Below are 18,474 nucleotides of genomic sequence, written 5' to 3'. Positions count from 1 at the left end.
AGTCTCTGCCTCTTTCACCGGCTGAATCTGCTTTAGTTTCCTTTCTGCATGCGCTGCAATCCACCGAGGATTGGATCTGATTGCGCGCTGCGAGCTACTGGCTGCTGCCTATAAAAGTTGTGTTTGAGGGTCTACCTGTCCTCTGTATATGATGTATTAAACAGCCGTTTGGCTTCCAGCTAAAAGTGCACTTCACTGTGGCGTAAAGGCTGTTTTGTGATTTGTTCTTACACATAATGTACTCCACTCAGTTCCACACACACTACGTGGACCCTGCCATGATCTCTCTTTTTGGTAAAGGGACGCCAGTTATTTTGCAGTAGACAGTCTGCAGACTGTGTTTAATCTGAGGGGCTTTCCTGTGTGAGCTCCGCTCCGTCCGTACCCTGCAGAGTTTTTTGAGCGCCTATACCGGCACACACCGCGCCCCGCTGATTCCTACAAACAGTTTTTGATGCCATGTGCTGTATACGTCACTGGGTCGTGCAGAGTGAGCTTTGCCATCTGGGGCATAGCAGCGTAAACGTAAGTTTAGTCCAAAACGAAATGCTGATTACACCTGAATAATAGTGAAGGGAAATTGATGTACAACATATTTTCTCCCTTCCCACATTACGTCAGATCCACGAATTAATGTACTAAGGAATGCAAGACTGATACAGTAGCCTAGTCATAGAATCCAAAAACTAGCAGTTTGTGTCATGAGAATATTTTCTTCTACAGACTATAAATGATTCATTCATTCTTGGTCTGCGATTTCCCTGTATGTTTCCAGCCTTAGTCCTGTTCTGGAAAATAAAATCACAGGAGAAGGACTCCAGAGTATTTCAGCTAGACCAGGTCACTAGTATGGAACCTACCCGAATATTTTAAGGCGACACAGAGGATCCAATTAAAGACCATACACATGTGCCACATAGGTCTGATCAGTCTGATCCCCTGTGTGGATCTGCAGGGGTCTCTGAAAATGGGTAGCACGAAATATATTCATTTAAAAGGCTATTAAAGGTTATAACATATCAATGGTTTTAGGTCAACAATAAGAGGGATGTCCTCAGTTTGCTCTGTAGATATGAATTTAATGAATACTGAATTCGTAAAGTCATCACAAGTGGCCACGATTCCGGAGCAGGATTTGTCGTCGACACCGGCTCCTCTTATTCAAATGAGGCCCGACTGCTGTTCAGAGCATTTTACTGGTGTGAGCAGCAGGTCAGTTGATGGGAAATCTTTCTGACTGGAACAATTTCACAAATTGGACAGTGAGTGAAGCCAATTAAGACCATGTCAGAAGTGAAGAAGAGAAAATCTGATTATTATTATTTTTTAAATGCGTATTCCGACTGAATTGCTCTCTTTGTCTAAGGCGTTAAGGTTTTTTTTATTTTATCTGCAAATATTGTAATTCCTGCAGTCGGTGTCTTTGTAGCGTCCCCCTCCCTGGCTGTTGATAACCTTATCATTGCGTGGATCAGTAGGGCAGCTACAGAATCATCTTTCTGCAGCTCGCGCTGGCTCCTCTGTGTTGCCCACACATTAGAGTGGGCTGTGGAAAGCGAAACACTGGTGGACGTTGAAGGGCAACATCGCCTGCAGAAAATACACAATTAGAGGAGCAGAGTCATACAGACCAGTAGAAGCACTGGCTGTAGAACAGAACAGAATAGAATAGAATAGAGAAGAATAGAATACAAATATAGAATATAATAATAAAAGTAAGGTTTTACTCCCAATCATCCAAGCATGTCACTATACGTGCATATATTTCCATTGAAGGCAACATTGAACTTTAACCCTCACAAGGCCACTGGCATCATCTCTCACTCCAGAGACAGGGTCACACAGATCCCTGCTCCAACAACACAACACTCTTTCCTTCCCTCCCTCCCTCCCTCTCTCTCACACACACACACACACGCACACACACGCACACACACGCACGCTCTCTCTCTCTCTCTCTCTCTCTCTCTCTCTGCTGCAGTGTGCTCAGACAGGGGGTCTCAAGATGGGCTGTCAGTCTCCAATCACACCACTAATCTTCTCTGCTACACCCCGATGCGTACAACCCCTCCTCGCTCTCTGCCTTACACATCTCTCTCTCTCTCTCTCTTACACACACACACACACACACACACACACAGAGGGAGAGAGAAAATATCACGGGCCTTGTAGTAGCATCAGTAAGCAACGGTATGTGAGCCTCCCATCTCGCACAGCCATTCGGGGGGTGGGTTTTCAGTGGGACAACCACAGCTGTGCCACTGGCCTGCCTCTGAGGTTGAATGGAGTGTAGAGAGGAGAGGGTCTTACTTGCTTTCCCCGGCCGGGGCCTCTGCAGCAGCTTCTGCACGGTGAGCAGGTCCTCGGTCTTAACCGCCTGCAGCAGTTCCTGGTCCTTCCCCATCTTCCGCCGTGAGCCGCTCTACTCTACTCCCGCAGCATCCTCCGACACAGCGGCGCTTCGGCCGAGCCCCTCACCACGCGTGAGGGTGCGTCTCCACCACGGCACCGCGAGCAGCCTCCCTCCTCCTCCTCCTCCTCCTCCTCCTCCCCCTTGGTCCCTGACTAGATCGGACCCTTTGGGGTCTCTAAGCATATGATGGAGTGAGAGAGGTTGAAAGAGAGACAGGGAGAGGGCGAGAGAGAGAGGGAGGGGGGGGGGGGGGGGATTAGGTGGGATGGAGGGATGCTCTCGGGTATCCCCGAGCGCGGCGCCACTGGATCGGGATAAAGTGCGGAGGCTACTGGGCCATTCCAGATCCGTGCGTGATATTTTGACGGCGGAGATGAGCAGTGTCGTTTCCACGGTTGTCGCTCGCTCTCGTCGTCGGTGCGACCGGCTGGAGACTGGTCTGTCTCCGCTCGCAGCTGCGCACCAAAAAAGAAGAAGAAAAAAAACGACTAACCGAATAGAAGAAGACTGCTCGGCGATCCTCGCGAGAAAGAAGGAGAAAAAAAAAGAAAATTAAAAATAGGGGGCAGGGGACGTCAAACGCCGCCTCGCGGGCTCACTCGCAGGAACTGCGCGCTAATGGTCGCGCGGCGTGGAGATCGAGTGCGCGCGGTGTCCGCTTCTCCCGAGGTTGTGCCGCTCTCGCGCCCTGCGTCGTGAACACAATCCAAGGCTGCCGCTCCTGCCGCCCCTGCCGCAGCCATCGCATCCCCGCGTGCGCTCGGGCTCTGTATTTGGTAATGGGTTTTTTCTCAGCGTAGGGGGGCGGGGCGGGGCGGGGGGTCGGCAGCGGCGGTGAGTGGGTTTGCACGTACACGCGCCCGCGCGCTCTACAGCTGGCCCAGCTCTTACCGCTAAATGGCTCGCGCTGCAACTCGGGGGCGGACCGGGAGCGTGGTGCTCTCCCGCCTCCTCCTTCACCTCTCTCCGCCGGCTCCGTCTCTGTGGCGCGCGCTCTCTCTCTCTCTCTCTCTCTCTCTCTCTCTCTCTCTCTCTCTCTCTCCTTCCTCGCCCCGCGGAGGAGCTGCAGCGATTTATTCAGACACGGAGAAAGTGCACCATCAGCGTGTGCGCGTGCGCGCGCGCTACTCGTTTTCTTGTTAACGCCTCGCTGCGGTTTCATCAGGCGAAATTAGCTGCACCTGCGTCACAGACAAGAGGAGGAGTCTACAGGAGGATGGACAAATGCTTTAATAATAATCCTGACGATGTTGGATTTGAACTTGAGTCAAATAGTTAACTAAAAAATGAAATTCATCCAATGACGGCACTCGATCAGATAACATTTCCTTTCAGAGGGAACCATTTGCACCAGCTTGCATGGCACTCCGTCCAATCATTGGCAAAGGGGGTGCATCTTCTGGGGACCATCAATGGCTGTGGTGGAACATCCAACCAATGCCAGCTTGGCTAAAAGGCCATTGGACCTCCTCTTGTAAATACAGGAGATAAGTGAAAAAGAGTCTCTCCTGAAAGTATAACGCACCCTTTCCTTTCATATTCTGCATGTCTCTGGAGGCAAATTTCTTTATCCATCATTTTTTGGGGACAATGTAATTCTCTGTCTTGCCAAAAGTAAGACGCGATGACTGATACCCCTCTCATTATACAGTTGATATGAAACTAGCAGCAGGCTAGTTTAGCTTAGCATGAAGACTGTGTGTTGTTTTAGTTGAATCAGCGTGCTTCAGAGGTGCTGGTAGTAGTTTTTTCTTCTTCTCCATAATTGTGTGTTCATCCTCAGTGTGTAATGTTTGTACTTTTCTGGCGGCCTCTGGTGGTAAAGCTGCAAACAGCAACCAACTGAGCATCCGACAGAGGACAACGCTAATTCCATATCCGGTTTCTCGCAGAACTGGAAATTCAACGCAAATGCGTATTTTGGACGGTTTTCTGCAACCGTATTTAATGCTGCATTCCATTATACCTCGGAAGTCCGGCCCCGGAGGTGGGGGTGGTGATTAATTTCAGACCTCCCGAGTCGCAGTGGAACCGGAAAGCACCACAACACGACGTAGCAAACATGGCGATTTACACAGAGGTCGGGTCCCCCTAATGTTACTAACTCATTCAGAGTTGGTTCTTTGTTGGAGGTGGTTATACATATATGAACACAAAACTATGGACAATATATTCAATTTATGTGAATGTGTTCTTTTAAATATTACACACTGTGGCTTTAACCTTTGGGCATATGCCAAGCAGGGTCAAGATTGCAGTCTGTTTGTGATAGCTTTTATATCTGAGTAACAATGTTCCTATAACAATGTGGAATCATAGGCCTGTGTCAACCTGGTATCTTGCATTCACACTGAGAGCTACTACAGCTAATGTACAGTACAGGTATGCTCTGGTCATAAACACAATTGGGGAAGGACACGCATCAGTGAGTTTGACAACATCTAACATGTCTCCTCTCGCTGCCCAACCTCCTCCAGGTTTTTTAACTTCACTCTCCTCACCATTGTGTGTGTGTGTTTGTGTGTGTGGGCAGTACAGTATCGCTGCTTGGAAACTGCTCTCTGCCTCCTCCACATATCCACTGAGTTATGTAACAACACTAAAGTAGCCCATATGGTGCTGAGAGAGTATTTCTAAATCTGTCTCTGTTAATGCAAAAGCAGGCTCACTTACCTTGGAGCTGTGTTAACACTAACGCTTGATATATTTAAACGCTTCGTTTGGAAGAGTTTACCTGCTCCTCGCCACCCTCCATCTGTCTCTCTATCTCTGTTGTGAGACAGAGGCAGCGTGTATAGAGACAGGATCCAATATACAGTATGTCCAATGGAGGAAACTGCAGATTCATGAGCCACAAGGCCAAATCTATTTGAATCAAAGAGAGTTCTGTTCTCTCTCCCTCGGGGGTGTGTGTGTGTGTTTGTGTGTGTGTGTGTGTGTGTGTGTGTGTGTGTGTGTGCGTGTGTGTTTGTTAATGCTTTTGAATATGGTGCTGGGGGAGAGTGAAATTCTTTACTAGTATGGCGGACACACAATTCCATCACACGCTCAGTCAAACAACCAACACAGGGACTGACTGACTGACGTGAGGCAAACACCACAACCTTCGGTGCTTTCAGGGACAAGGACAAGTTGAACGTTAGAAGGCAGATGAAAGAAAAGGGAGAGAAAAAGAAGCAGCAGCAGCAGCGGTTGGAGAACTCCTCAGATCCATATTTAATGGGCGGTCGTCGCAGCAGTGGTGTTATGAGAAAATCATTTTGTTTCGAATGTTACACTTTCATAACCGAACAGATTTGTTTGTACCATCTCTTTCTATCCAAGGCCAAAAGCATGTCTCTCTCTGGGGAATTCTTTCCCAGATCTAATCTAAAATAGTTGCTCTTCTCTCATGTGTGGGAGTTAAATGCAAATGTATCATAAATCTTATCGGGCACACACTCAAAACCATGTTTATTTGAAACTCGTTTATCAAGAACTGAATTATTTTTCTTGCACAAACAAACACTGCCCCCAAGTGGCTAGTCACAAAGTATACAGCTCCCACATAGACTGGTGTTTACTGTCGTGATGGAGTCTTGTTCGGTTGTTGTTGTTTTTTTATATAAGAAGGTCACAAGGGTAACATTTTGTGACTGTGATATATATTACAAATTAGTGCTGAAATACATCTACGGCAGGTTGTTGTTGTTATCAACCGGTTTGGTTACGATTATCACACATCAGTACAATAACTGCTTATGTAATGAAACATTTGATACACAAAACTGCTTTTGAATATTTTGAAAATGACGCTTAACTTTCGATACACCAGAGGACTGAGTTCCGTACCTTTGAAAACTGAGCAAACTTCAGACACTTTTGGCCTCACACTGTATTTTGTTTTAGAATTTTTAAAAGAGATTCGGCGAATTAACTCTTATGGGGACAAGCTACAAACCACACACGCATCAAACGTTTGCATTTTAAAAACCAAGTATCGATTTTGGACTCAACCGAAAACACTGATGATATGATATTGAATTTCTCCCTGGTGAAGTTGTAGTTTACGCTTTTACGCAAGACGCGTGAACGCACCCTCAAGCCCTCCCGTTAGCATTTCGCGGCCTGTGATTGGCTGAGCTGCACGTCCGTTGCTCCACACATCACAGTTTGTCGGACATCGAGGCGAACAGGTTGAAAAAGAACCGGAGTGTTGTTCAGTCATATTCTGTTGGTTGCAGGTTGTAACCAGACCCAAAAACACAAGCTGGTAAGGATATATATTATTTTCAGTCGCTCTGTATTTTGATGTGATATTCGTCATCGTGTTTCCTACGTGCGTCACACTTCATGTGAGGTGTAAGACAAATCAATTCGCGCACCCGGGAGCGTTTGCCATGGCAAGATTATTAGCTATCGCGTTAGTACTCGTCCGTTAACGTTAGCTAACGCTCTCTCACACTGTCACAGCTGAACGTGTAATATATATAAACATATATATGAGATAAGCTCCGCGTCGACGCTGACCTGACTTATGTAACTGCTTCTTCTCCAGTCACAACAACCACATTTCAACTCACGGTCTAACCTCCCAGCCGTGCGCACGATCCGCGGCGCTGCAGGGCGCACGGTCCCAGTCCCGTGTTGTCCCGTTAGCTTAGCAACGCGACCAAGCTAACGTCGTGACTGTTGATGGTCCCAACGCACGACCTCTTCCGCGTACGCCAAAAAACCCCCCAACAACCCACGAATCGGAGCGTTAATGCTCAGCGCCACCACAACGTGGTATATTTGTAGTAAACACACAACGTCTACCCATTCATTCTGGTCGCACATGGCTGCGTGTGGCATGTGATTGGAGCCCAGCCCAGTCCGCTGGGTTCCTGTCCCGCAGACTTCCACAAGTGTGTCCGCAAGTAGACAAGACGCCAAACCCCACCAAGACTGTATGTGCTGCTGATCACACAACACAACACACACACACAACACAACACAACACACACACACAACACAACACAACACACACACACACACACACACACAGCATCAGAAAGGGAAACTCGCTGTGCGATAGCGTGGATTTGTACATCAGGAGAGAGAGAAGCAGCGTCTACATCTTGAGGAAGGTTTGTGGGAGATGCAAATCATTTGAATGCCTCATTGTCTGAAGGAGGTGTAAGGACGCGACAACGACAGATGGCCCCTCCACAGTTAGATTGTATTGATGCATTGTTGTATGATTTGTTTGCAATACTGTATGTGCTCAGGGCTGGCAACCAACAACCATTATTTTCACGACCGATCCATCTGTCTCTCAGGTTTTCTCCGCGGCGAGTCGATCAATTGTTTTGCCTGTGAAATGTAAGGAACTATTGCAAATTGCTCATCGGTGTTTCCTAGAGCTCAAGGTGACCGTCTTCAAAAAGTCTTGTTTTGTCCAGTCGAAAAGTCCAAAACCTAATGGTATTAAAAAGTACGTTTGAGAAGCTATCAAAGTTATCGTAAACTGTGCAATACTCAGTTTATATCTTCATTTATTCAGGCATTTATTTTACACTGACTGCATATATTCAGTTCCCACCGTATATATTCAGCTTACATTGTATATATTATCTGTATTATTTATATTTCCTGGTATTAACGTTGCTTGTTTACTTATTAGTTACTTGTTTTGTGCTCTTTTGTGATCTCCTTTGCTGTGGTAACACAGTACATTTTGTGTTATTATTTAGGGATTATTTTATTTTAACCATCAAATGTCAGGCATATTTGCTTAGAAAAAGACTAAAACAGAGTTATTTGTGTCAATTGATAAATGGATTAATTGACTTAATATGCAACTCTATATATATTTATTTATCAAGCGTCTTTATCAACAAAAGGAAATTGATCGGAACTATTCCCACATTCTGTGATACACATTTGTTTTTTTTTCTTTTTGGCTTAATAATGCATTGTATGAGTATTCTTAAAGGAGGACAGCTATCCTTCTGGGAAAAACTGCTTAAATTAAAAGAAAATGTCGTCTTTGTGAAGATTAACCAAAACTTGTCTCCTTGTTCCTCCTCCGATTGAGATTTGAAATGTTGACACATTGGATTTAAAGGAAAGTAACTGACCCTCTCCTTTCCCTCCCACCGCAGGAAGGTCTCAGTTCAGCGTGGGTGCCCAGGGATCCACTGCCTGAGTGCGGGGAGAGCAGCGGCCAAGACCCTAAAGACATGAACGACACCAAGGGGGGCCTGGTCATCTTCACCGCCAACTCGCACCCCTCCAGCCGCGAGCTGAGCAAGAGGATTGCAGAGTGAGTGCAGGAGGCATCGCTCGCCTTTCAACAACATGCAAAACAGACACAGCACTGTGTGTGTGTGTGTGTGTGTGTGTGGCAAGCTGAACTGGTTATTTTAGATGACCCATGTGAGACCTTTGGGAACACGTGCCGCTTCTGCAGCTGTTGACTATACCAGGGATTTTCAAAGAAACACTCTTTTCACATTCACTTCCTGAAAGACAAGCTTGTGTGTTTCTTGGTTCTACAGGCGTGTTTTGGCGCAATTTACAATACAGCTTACCAGAGCCTGTCTGGTTAGGCTTCACAAAAAGCAGTGATGATGAAGCTAGTGCAGGGGGGAGTGGAATATTGTATAATTATCTATCTATACCTCTTCAACAAAAGCAATCATAAATTGTTCTTAAGACGACACATATTTTTTTTTGCGACCTTTAACTTGCTGGTGAATTTACACTTGACATATAATATGTCACGAGTTTCAATAAAGTATAAAGTTTGTCAGGGGGTAGAATTAATTTAAAAGATCATGGATGTTGTGGTCCTTGCAGATGAAGGGTTAAATTCTTCTCTTCTTGCTTCTGTAAACAATTTCCAAATACTGCTGGAGCTTCACACCGGTGTTTATTGGAAAGGCAAATCATTTTCAACAACCTACTCAAAACCACGGTGCCATTTGACGTGCTCACCTTCACTGTCACCAGCGGAACAACCACATTTAACCCTGAAACTGGATGATTCCACCTCTACAAGATAAATAAGACAGAGAAGTTTAATCAATGAAAAATTTAAATGTAAAGATACTCAAACAAATTGTTAACTTAATTAATGATTGTAGAAACGCTGTAACAAAATATTTTAACATTACTGTGTATGCTTGTCACACATAGACTTGCTGACAATGAAGAATACGCTCACTAATTTAGCAATTATTCGTAATGTGTGGCTATAAATGACTCATTGTAAGCGATTACAGAATTGCCATTTCATACAGAAAGTTAAACCTCTAAGGTGCAGTTGTTTTTTCAAAACGGCACTAAATCCTCTTGCCAAGAGGAGTCAGAGGAGGGAAATGAAGTCCTTCCATCGGGAGAACCCTCATCGCCGACTAAAACTTCTGTAGCTTTCTTAATATAATTCTGCCTTCACAATGAGCTGCAACATTGTGCTTATTTCAAAGTGTCATGTGTAAACTCAACAGTCCTAAACTGCAGTGCACGATGAAGTCCTGCACTCCACCAAGGACATTCTAGTCCGTGCATGTTTATTAAACAAATATTTTCGGCCTGGCTTATCAGACACTAAATTCCATGCACTGTGTGCGTGTGTGTGTGTGTGACAGAGTGTGTGAAATGGGCAGGAACAAAACACAGCATGTTTAAATAAGTTGCCCTTAAATTAAGAGAGGCAATGAAACAACAAATAAATGTGTGTATACTTGTACTTTTTACATTTCATACATCTTTTGGAGAATAACAGAAATGTTGCTTCCTCTTTCTAAATTAATATAAACAGACCTCAATTGTATAACACGCAGCATTAATATTTATTCTTCTGTTCTTGCCAATGATGCATGTTTTACTTTGAAATCCTAACCTGAATCTCTCTCTCTCTCTCTCTCTCTCTCTCTCTCTCAGGAGGTTAGGGGTGGAGCTTGGCAAGGTGCAGGTTTACCAGGAAGCGAACAGAGGTAAGATGAATTTTGACATGGAACAACTTCTTGTGAATGACTTCATATTATACTTACGAAAAAATTCACCGTGATGGAGCTTTCAGCAGCGTCCAGCTTTCAAAAGTGACCAGGTATAAAATTTAAGGGTTACTCATACTATCTACATGGAAAATACACCATCAATGGTGGGGTCCAAAAGTCTGAGACCACTTTCCATAAAGGGAAGTGAATTGTGTATTCAAAGCTTGACCGTGTTTCCGTTTCTGATCTCCCAAAATACATTAACTCCCAAACACTCAACAAATTTATTTGAGTGCAATTCTGACTCTGTTCCCTCTGTGTCTGCTGAACATTTGACTCTGGCTAGGAAGCATGTTGTTTTCTTATCTCGTTGTGTGAATGTATGTTTACATGTGTATATTTCCTTGCCACTGTCTCCTTCTCACGCCCCATTTGTTTCCATAGAAACACGGGTACAGATCCAAGAGTCGGTGCGAGGCAAGGATGTCTTTGTGATCCAGACAGTGTCCAAGTAAGAAGAAAAAAAATTTTTTTCCTCTGAAACATCTCCCGTCATGTAATCTGCTAATGCCGTCTTCCCTCTCCTCCTTCCCTCGGCTGGATCAGGGATGTGAACACCACCATAATGGAGATGCTGATCATGGTGTACGCGTGCAGGACGTCCTGTGCCAGAAGCATCACGGGCGTCCTCCCCTACTTCCCCTACAGCAAGCAGTGCAAGATGAGGAAGAGGGGCTCCATCGTCTCCAAGCTCATTGCCTCCATGATGTGCAAAGCTGGTGAGTAGGAGAGAATTGCTCGAGGGCAGGGGGAAAACTCCCCTATAGTATGTGTTCTTTCAAAATCACAATTGAAGAAAACGTACACAAGACGCTTGCAATGTTCAGATAGTAAGAGTGAAAAAAGAGGTGAAGACTTGTGCTAATGTAGCTTGACTGTGAGCATGTTTGTGTAGGTCTCACCCACCTGATCACCATGGACCTCCACCAGAAAGAGATTCAAGGCTTTTTCAACATCCCAGTGGACAATCTGAGAGCCTCGCCCTTCCTGCTGCAGTACATACAGGAAGAGGTCGCCCATACCTGCACAACATTATTTCCATGATACATTTGTTTTCTTACCTTAAACCCGCTGTTGGCAGGAGTTCACCTTCAGGGCATTCTTCCCGTCTGATTGAGGCTTCAGTTTTCAGTTGCAGCTAGTTGAGTTAAGTTAAAGGGGCAGTAAGAAATTTTACACCTAAAAACCAGACACCTTAACAGAAGTGCTAGTGACAGATGCTAAAACTCAGGGTTTTTTGGCCTCGTGGTTTGCGCGTCTGTCTCCCGTACCAAAGGCTGCAGGTTCAAACCCAGACCAGTGCAGTCAAAACGTCACAACAAACAATCTTTCTCCAAAATCGCTTACTGCGAAGGATTTCTGTCAGACTGTCTTGAGGACAAACTGGCGTTCAGTGAGCAGCATCAGACCTGTAGCTAGCACTTACACTACCTTAGCTCGAAAGTAGAAAGAAAAGCAGTGATTTGACTGCTTCGTTCACATACTTGGACAAAGCAATATTCATTTATGTTTAACTTTCTGCGTTACAAGAGAAAAGTCTTTCAGGTTGCGCAGTGTGTTTGGCAGTGGTATCCGTATCTGTTCCTTAATTTGTGTTTTTATTTTTCCATGAACCTGTAGATCCCCGACTATAGAAATGCTGTGATCGTGGCCAAATCCCCAGCTTCTGCCAAAAGGTAGGTTTCTTTGCTGCCGCTGCACTTCACCTTCAGTCAGCTTCAACTGTGCTGAGCTGCAGAGCTGTCACTCATTACATGTAAACTCTTAACATGTTATCCATAATCCCACGTTGTTCCTTCTTTCACAACTCTTTCAACACTTTCTCTGAAGGTGCCTTCACACCGGATGCAATGCGAATGTTTCGCTCGGGGAGATTACAGACAAAGTCTATGCAAAGATGCAACTAGACGTGGATAGTTAGCCCCAGTTAGTACAGCCACTTTGTGTAGCTTCCCCAGCGGCACTCCCGTCTTCCTTGTTTTCCTTCAACAGTTCATGTTTACGTGTGTGTACGTGTGTGAGGCTTTCCCATTCATTTCGGTCTGCCTTTTTTTTTTTTCTTGACACTGCTGCTTAACAACAGCTGTCAGATAAAGGAGCATAGATTATTGGTGTTAACAGACTTTTGAATTTGCATTGTTTCCTGGTGTGCGCAGGGCTCAGTCATTTGCAGAGCGGCTGCGTTTGGGCTTAGCGGTGATCCACGGTGAAGCTCAGGACGCAGAGTCAGACCAGGTGGACGGGCGACATTCCCCACCCACCGTCAAGACCACGGGAGCAATTCACCCCAGCATGGACATACCATGTAATGAACTCACACACACAGCTCTCAGATTATAGCCTGTATAGGTAGATAAAAGAGTGAGTTTTTTTCACCCTACCACTGCAGAAAAAAGTGTTGCCCCCCAATAACCCGAATATACTTAAATACTGCGTGTCTCACTGTGTCTTATCGTTTTTGTTGCCAGTGTTGATCCCTAAAGAGAAGCCTCCCATCACTGTGGTAGGAGATGTAGGAGGACGCATCGCCATCATTGTGGTGAGAGCACGCAGTCGTTTACCTTTCATCTGTGACTACAGCTGACAGTCTGTGGTCCAGCCAGTCCATTCTGTTTAAATGAAAATCGAGGAGCATCATTTAGTGTTTGTTTACTCCAGGGCGTGTCGCAATGTCCCAAAATGTCCCTAAAGCATCTAGATACACGCAAAAGCAATCACACTACAGAAAATTAGAAATGTAAAAAATTCAACTGAATAGACGTCAAATTTGCGAGAGTTTATATGAGGGATCAATTCAACTTCAAGTCTAAAAATGACATTAGTTATCATTCCCTAATATGTGCATTCTTTCATACAAATCTCTTAAAGTACATGCTGAAGCACAGTAGCAACTGACCTCCTTTTAATATATTATAATATAATATAAAATTACATTTTTAATCATTTGACTTGGGATAGGGTTTGTCAGACCAACTCAACAACCAAGTTTTGTGCCACTTGTGCGACTGTGGCTCAGGAGGAAGAGTCGGTCGTCCACTGACCCAAAGGTTGGCGGTTCGATCCCAGCTTCCCCCAGGCTGCATGCCAATGAGGCCCTGGGGCAAGACACTTAACCCTAAATTGCCTCTGGCGTTCAATAGCAGCGCTGTATCAATGGGTGAATTTGGCTTGTACTGTAAAGTAGCTTTGAGTTGTCAATAAGACTAGAAAAGCTCTATATAAATACAGTCCATGTACTTTCACCGGTTGAATCATAAGTGTTGATTGGTGATTTCAGACGGCTCCTCTTTTTCCTGCAGGATGACATCATCGATGATGTCAGCAGTTTTGTGGCAGCCGCGGAGACGCTGAAGGAACGAGGGGCGTACAAGATCTACGTCATGGCAACGCACGGCATCCTGTCGTCAGATGCCCCCAGGTTCATAGAGGAGTCTGCCATCGACGAGGCGAGTTGGCGCTCTCATCCGTGTTCAGACTCGACCCCTCTCCGTCTTCTCTCTCATCTCATCTCACGTGTTGTTGTTTTCTTCTTTCTCTCCAGGTGGTGGTGACCAACACGATTCCCCACGAGCTCCAGAAGCTCCAGTGTCCAAAAATCAAAACGGCCGACATCAGCATGATCTTGTCAGAGGCCATCCGCCGCATCCACAACGGAGAGTCCATGTCCTACCTGTTCCGCAACATAGGGATGGATGACTGAACTACTCACACACTCCCACACACACACACACTCCCACACACTCCCCCCCACACACACACACACACACACTCCCATTTGCCTTCGTAGACCTCTCCAGACACACACAGAAGAATGGCGAACAGACACACACATACACATCCAGTGCCCTATACTTGCATCATCATGTAAAAATACAAAACTCTGACCTTTCCTTTGAGTGCAGCTTATAGAAGATGACTGAATGCAGACACACGCACATAGACGAGTGAACACTTCCACAAAGTAGTTTTGTTCCATAGTTCTGACTGAACACACTGGACTGCTGCCTATCTCTCTGATGGCTGCCCCCTTTGCCAAACACAATGTCAGTACCTCTTGAAGTAAGTTCTTCATCCTGTCGCCCTTTTTTATGTTTTCCCTCCCAGATAGCTTTCCATTAACGTTGATGTTAGAACGTGGTATTTGTTGGCACTGAAAGTCTATTTCTGATACTATAACTTTACTATTAGTGAATGAGATTGTAGCGCAGAAGTGCCACTGCCTTCGACAGGACAGGCAACACACAGGCCCTCATCACTCCGATACAAAACTGGGCCTCGTCTAACTAATTCATAGTGGCTCTTTGTAATTAATCCAGGAATATGCAGGTTTCCAGCTAATTAAGTTGTGTAGAGTATCAGAGTGCAGGTCAGTTTCTGTTAATTTATGTTGCGTCTGAATGTGCTACTAATACGACTAGTTGAGACTCCTACCAGTCAGCTGTATGTCCGTGTGGTTGCCATGGCACTTAGATGCTAATCTGCTGTCAAATCTGCTAATTGCTAAAAAGTTGAACTGGAATTAATACAGGGAACTATTTTCTCACTAGTTAATTGGTGGCTAACGTTCTTTTATGGCAGTGCACCTGTGAAATATGTCTTCACGAGTCATTCATGTAACATTGCGTGCCATCTTTTTTCCCCCAACACCATGTCGTATTTATTTGTCCATGCCCACGAATGAGCGGCTTCGCTTCCAGATGGAAGGCTCCGGGTCAAAGAAACTCTCTCACTAACTTTACTCTCTAGTCAGAGGTGGGACATCGTTCCTGAAATCAGCTTTAACGTGTTAACACTTGAAGAGAGAAAGTCCCAAACTGCAGCTAAAACCGAGAAGGTAAATCCTAGCTTTTTTCCGGAGGAGCAAAACCCAACAGAAGCAGGTCTTTGTCACTTTACCAGATGTTTCAAAAAAAAAGTTTTGTATTTATTTTCAGCACTTGCATCTGAATAAACGTGACCTCTGAAAGTAAATGTGTAGCTGAAAGTTGACTTTCTAGCAAGCGTGCGCTCAATAGCAATGTTAATATGCTGATGTTCAGCAGGTATAGTGTTTTTTGTAATTTGTGATATAGCGTGTTAGTTTTCTTACGCTTAAATGTATTTGGTCCTAAAAAGTATTGGACCTAATGAGTAGTATTTTCTGATTTTCAGCTGTGGAGATATTTCACTAAAAAGCTAAAGCCACCTCTTGATGGTGCTAGGGGGAAAGTCAGAGATTCACCGAAGCCATTAAGAAGCGTGGACCAACTCGCCAACACTGCCGTCTATAAAGCATAAGAGACAAAAATTATCCTCAATAATATAAAAAAAACATATTTCTTCCTCCACTGCTCTCTAAGTATAGTGACAGTTAGGATGGATAGCATAGGTCGTGAGAATGCAGGTACATGAATTATGTGACAAACACAAATGAACACTTGAAATCAAGCTTCCTCTCTCGTTTCTTGTTCAACATATGTTTATTCGTTAATGCTGACAGACGGGCGTTGGCTCATACAAACACGGTGGCATCAACCGAAGAACAGAGGAGGAAATCCGCTTCAGACCTGAGACGTTCTCTCAGAGGTCGGTGTGTGTACACACACACACACACACACACCGTCAGATTGTCCTGCTCGCAGCGCGTGGTGGTGGTGGTGGTGCCGCTCCGGTCACGGCCCCGTTTTGCGGCACACAGTACCACACGGCACCTGCTTCTGATTCCATCAGTGTATTTGAAGGAGTCGAGCCATGGGTTAGTATTACATTTTTTTTAAAATCCTCTTAAATGAAACTGAAATCGGGTAACGGGGCATGATAAAACAATGCGAAACGTAAAAGTCTGACAATATTTAAAAAAACAAAACATTTCATGTTTCCTGTAGTGATTCTGTTTGCATTCTGAAACTTTTCCCCAGTTTTTGCAAGATCCTTGAAAAGAAGTTGCTGTGTAACATCACGTGAGCACGAGTCTACAATATGTCGCGGGGCGTCTGTTCTACTAACTCTACTGGCTCCCAAGGGTTTAAAGATTTGTTTACCAGTGGTCACGGGACAGAATATGCCATCGGTCCAGTCAGTTTGCCTCAACGATGCCGAAAAAGGAATCATACTCATAAGCAAGTATAATGGGGGGGTCAAACACCACAGTGCAATCCTGACCGGGGGGCTCGTCAGAACGGAGGCTACGGTTAGGCAGACAGAATAAGGAGCTGGCAGGGGAAGACCTTTTGGACCGGCTGCTCTCGACAATCATTACCCACACCCCTTGAGCAAGGCACTAAACCCTAAAACCTGATCACCGGACCACCATGTGGGGAAAAGGGGTTATGAAAAGACAGCTCCCAGAATGCAAAGCGGGGGAAAGAAAAACAGAGGCGTCGACCTGTGGACAGTCTGTATCAGCATCACCTCGAACGCTGGCTTGTGTCCTTTTTAACGCAGCTATGAGCGGTGGGCAGACATGATGGGGGACAACTGTCAGTCAGTCAGCCATACACACACACACACACACACACACACACACACACACACACACACACACACACACACACACACACACACACACACACACACACACACACACACACACACACACACACACACACACACACACACACACACACACACTCTCTCTCTTAATCTCTAGACCCTTCTTTCCATACAATGTAAACATACTGCAAGTTTTGAACAAATACTGTGGTGTTTTTTTGATTTTTTTTCTGAAAAAAAATTAAAAAGTGTCAGATTCAGTCTTGCTTGAAGAAACGTGAACCTCGTACTCGTGAATTTCAGCAGCATCTCCTCCTTGTCCAGTTCAAGCAAAATTACATCATGGCCCTCAGGCGCGAAAGAATGCAGCACAAACTTATATAAAGAGAGAGAAAAATGAGAGAATATCATTTGAGCGGTAGACAGAACCTGTCTTACCACCGTGAGTCACTGAACATCTCTGTGGAATACACACATCTAGTACAAAGTGTTTCCTGAAGTTCAGGGCTATTGATTGGAGGGGGGGGATACTGCAATTATACAAACAAATTGTTATCTCGCAAATTATACAATTGGATTTTGAATAACACCTAATACTGCTTCGTCTGCTTAATTTGTGATTTGTGAATGTTATTTTGTGTTTGCGAGATATTCAAAATATACAAATTTGAGTTTACAGCCATGTTAGCGGCTTTGAGACCAGACAAAACTATTGGTGGTCTACTAGAAACGCTCATTAAACCCAAGTATTGGACAAATTCATTTCTGTTCTTACCTGAGGCTAGAAGTCTTAATGTTGAAATGAAGTCACTAGGCTTCATCCTCAGAGGACCATGGATGTCTGTTTCATGGCAACCCCTCCAACACTAGACATGTTTCAGCATGGATCAAGGTGGCTGCTCGACTGACCGATTGACAGATTGACACGACACGAGCGTGGCTACCACAAATAACTATATACTGCATGACATGACATAAAGCACAATGAGGGAGAATCTGATAATCACTGTCCTCAGCGTCTCCGTATCTTACAACAGGGGGGAACAAACTCTCAGACACAGACATGGTTGTATTGGGTATTGACTATAACCTAATAGCCTACATTACATATCTGTTCTAAATCAGCATTTTCAGTGAACGTAAACCCTGTGAGAGCTTGCCAGCAAGCCGCATTGTCTCGACACACACAGGACACGACCTCAGATTCATCACCACGGTGAATGATAAGCAGCAAAACACACAACTGGCCCATTCATAAGTGTGCACAGGTTAAACACTGTCTTAGTGAGCACCCTTTTGTCATCTCCGTGCAACTACGAGCCTCACATTTGGAACACCAACTATCATCGACCACTGGGTAACAGTCCAATCTGCTTCGTTGACTATACAACTGCAGAGACCTACAATTCAATACTTAATAGTCAAATTGCCCGCTCTCTTCAAAGGGATTGGATCAATTGTGATTGATGGCGAAAAATTAGATCAGCCTAGTGACAATCTGAACTCTAATTTTACAAGCAAGGACTTTTAGCACCTTTCTTACTGTTGTGCCCTTAACTCATCCAT

General features: G+C 44.9%; 2 protein-coding genes across 13 annotated transcripts in view; one reads left to right on the top strand and one right to left on the bottom strand.

Moving 5' to 3' along the window:
* Positions 1-3,421, bottom strand: part of caskin1 (CASK interacting protein 1) — a 94,928-nt gene extending 91,507 nt beyond the window's left edge. For 6 of the 12 annotated variants that reach the window (XM_035614687.2, XM_035614686.2, XM_035614692.2 and 3 more), the window contains exon 1: positions 2,311-3,420. In XM_035614687.2, the coding sequence (XP_035470580.2) occupies positions 2,311-2,404 (94 nt within the window). In that variant the 5' untranslated portion in view covers positions 2,405-3,420. Of the gene's footprint in view, positions 1-2,310 lie in introns of all 12 variants that reach the window. The other 6 variants (XM_035614683.2, XM_035614685.2, XM_035614693.2 and 3 more) reach the window with 5 other exon arrangements.
* Positions 3,422-6,516: 3,095 nt separating this feature from the next.
* LOC118288405 (phosphoribosyl pyrophosphate synthase-associated protein 2) lies at positions 6,517-15,408 on the top strand. The gene is made up of 11 exons (XM_035614454.2): positions 6,517-6,665; positions 8,539-8,699; positions 10,322-10,374; positions 10,822-10,888; positions 10,984-11,156; positions 11,333-11,448; positions 12,058-12,113; positions 12,594-12,742; positions 12,906-12,976; positions 13,737-13,883; positions 13,979-15,408. The coding sequence occupies exons 2-11, from the start codon at positions 8,617-8,619 to the stop codon at positions 14,135-14,137; spliced, it is 1,074 nt and encodes a 357-aa protein (XP_035470347.1). The 5' UTR covers positions 6,517-6,665; positions 8,539-8,616; the 3' UTR covers positions 14,138-15,408.
* Positions 15,409-18,474: the final 3,066 nt, after the last annotated feature.

The sequence above is a fragment of the Scophthalmus maximus genome, chromosome 17, assembly GCF_022379125.1.
Source record: "Scophthalmus maximus strain ysfricsl-2021 chromosome 17, ASM2237912v1, whole genome shotgun sequence".
Taxonomy (NCBI): domain Eukaryota; kingdom Metazoa; phylum Chordata; class Actinopteri; order Pleuronectiformes; family Scophthalmidae; genus Scophthalmus; species Scophthalmus maximus.
This window is presented reverse-complemented; position numbering and strand designations above follow the sequence as displayed.

Bases quoted from the DNA above. Each gene is read 5' to 3' on its own strand.
- LOC118288405 (XM_035614454.2), top strand. From the start codon at position 8,617: ATGAACGACACCAAGGGGGGCCTGGTCATCTTCACCGCCAACTCGCAC. The intron at 11,157-11,332 runs GTGAGTAGGAGA...ATGTTTGTGTAG, and splicing joins CTCCATGATGTGCAAAGCTG to GTCTCACCCACCTGATCACC. The intron at 13,884-13,978 runs GCGAGTTGGCGC...CTTTCTCTCCAG, and splicing joins AGGAGTCTGCCATCGACGAG to GTGGTGGTGACCAACACGAT.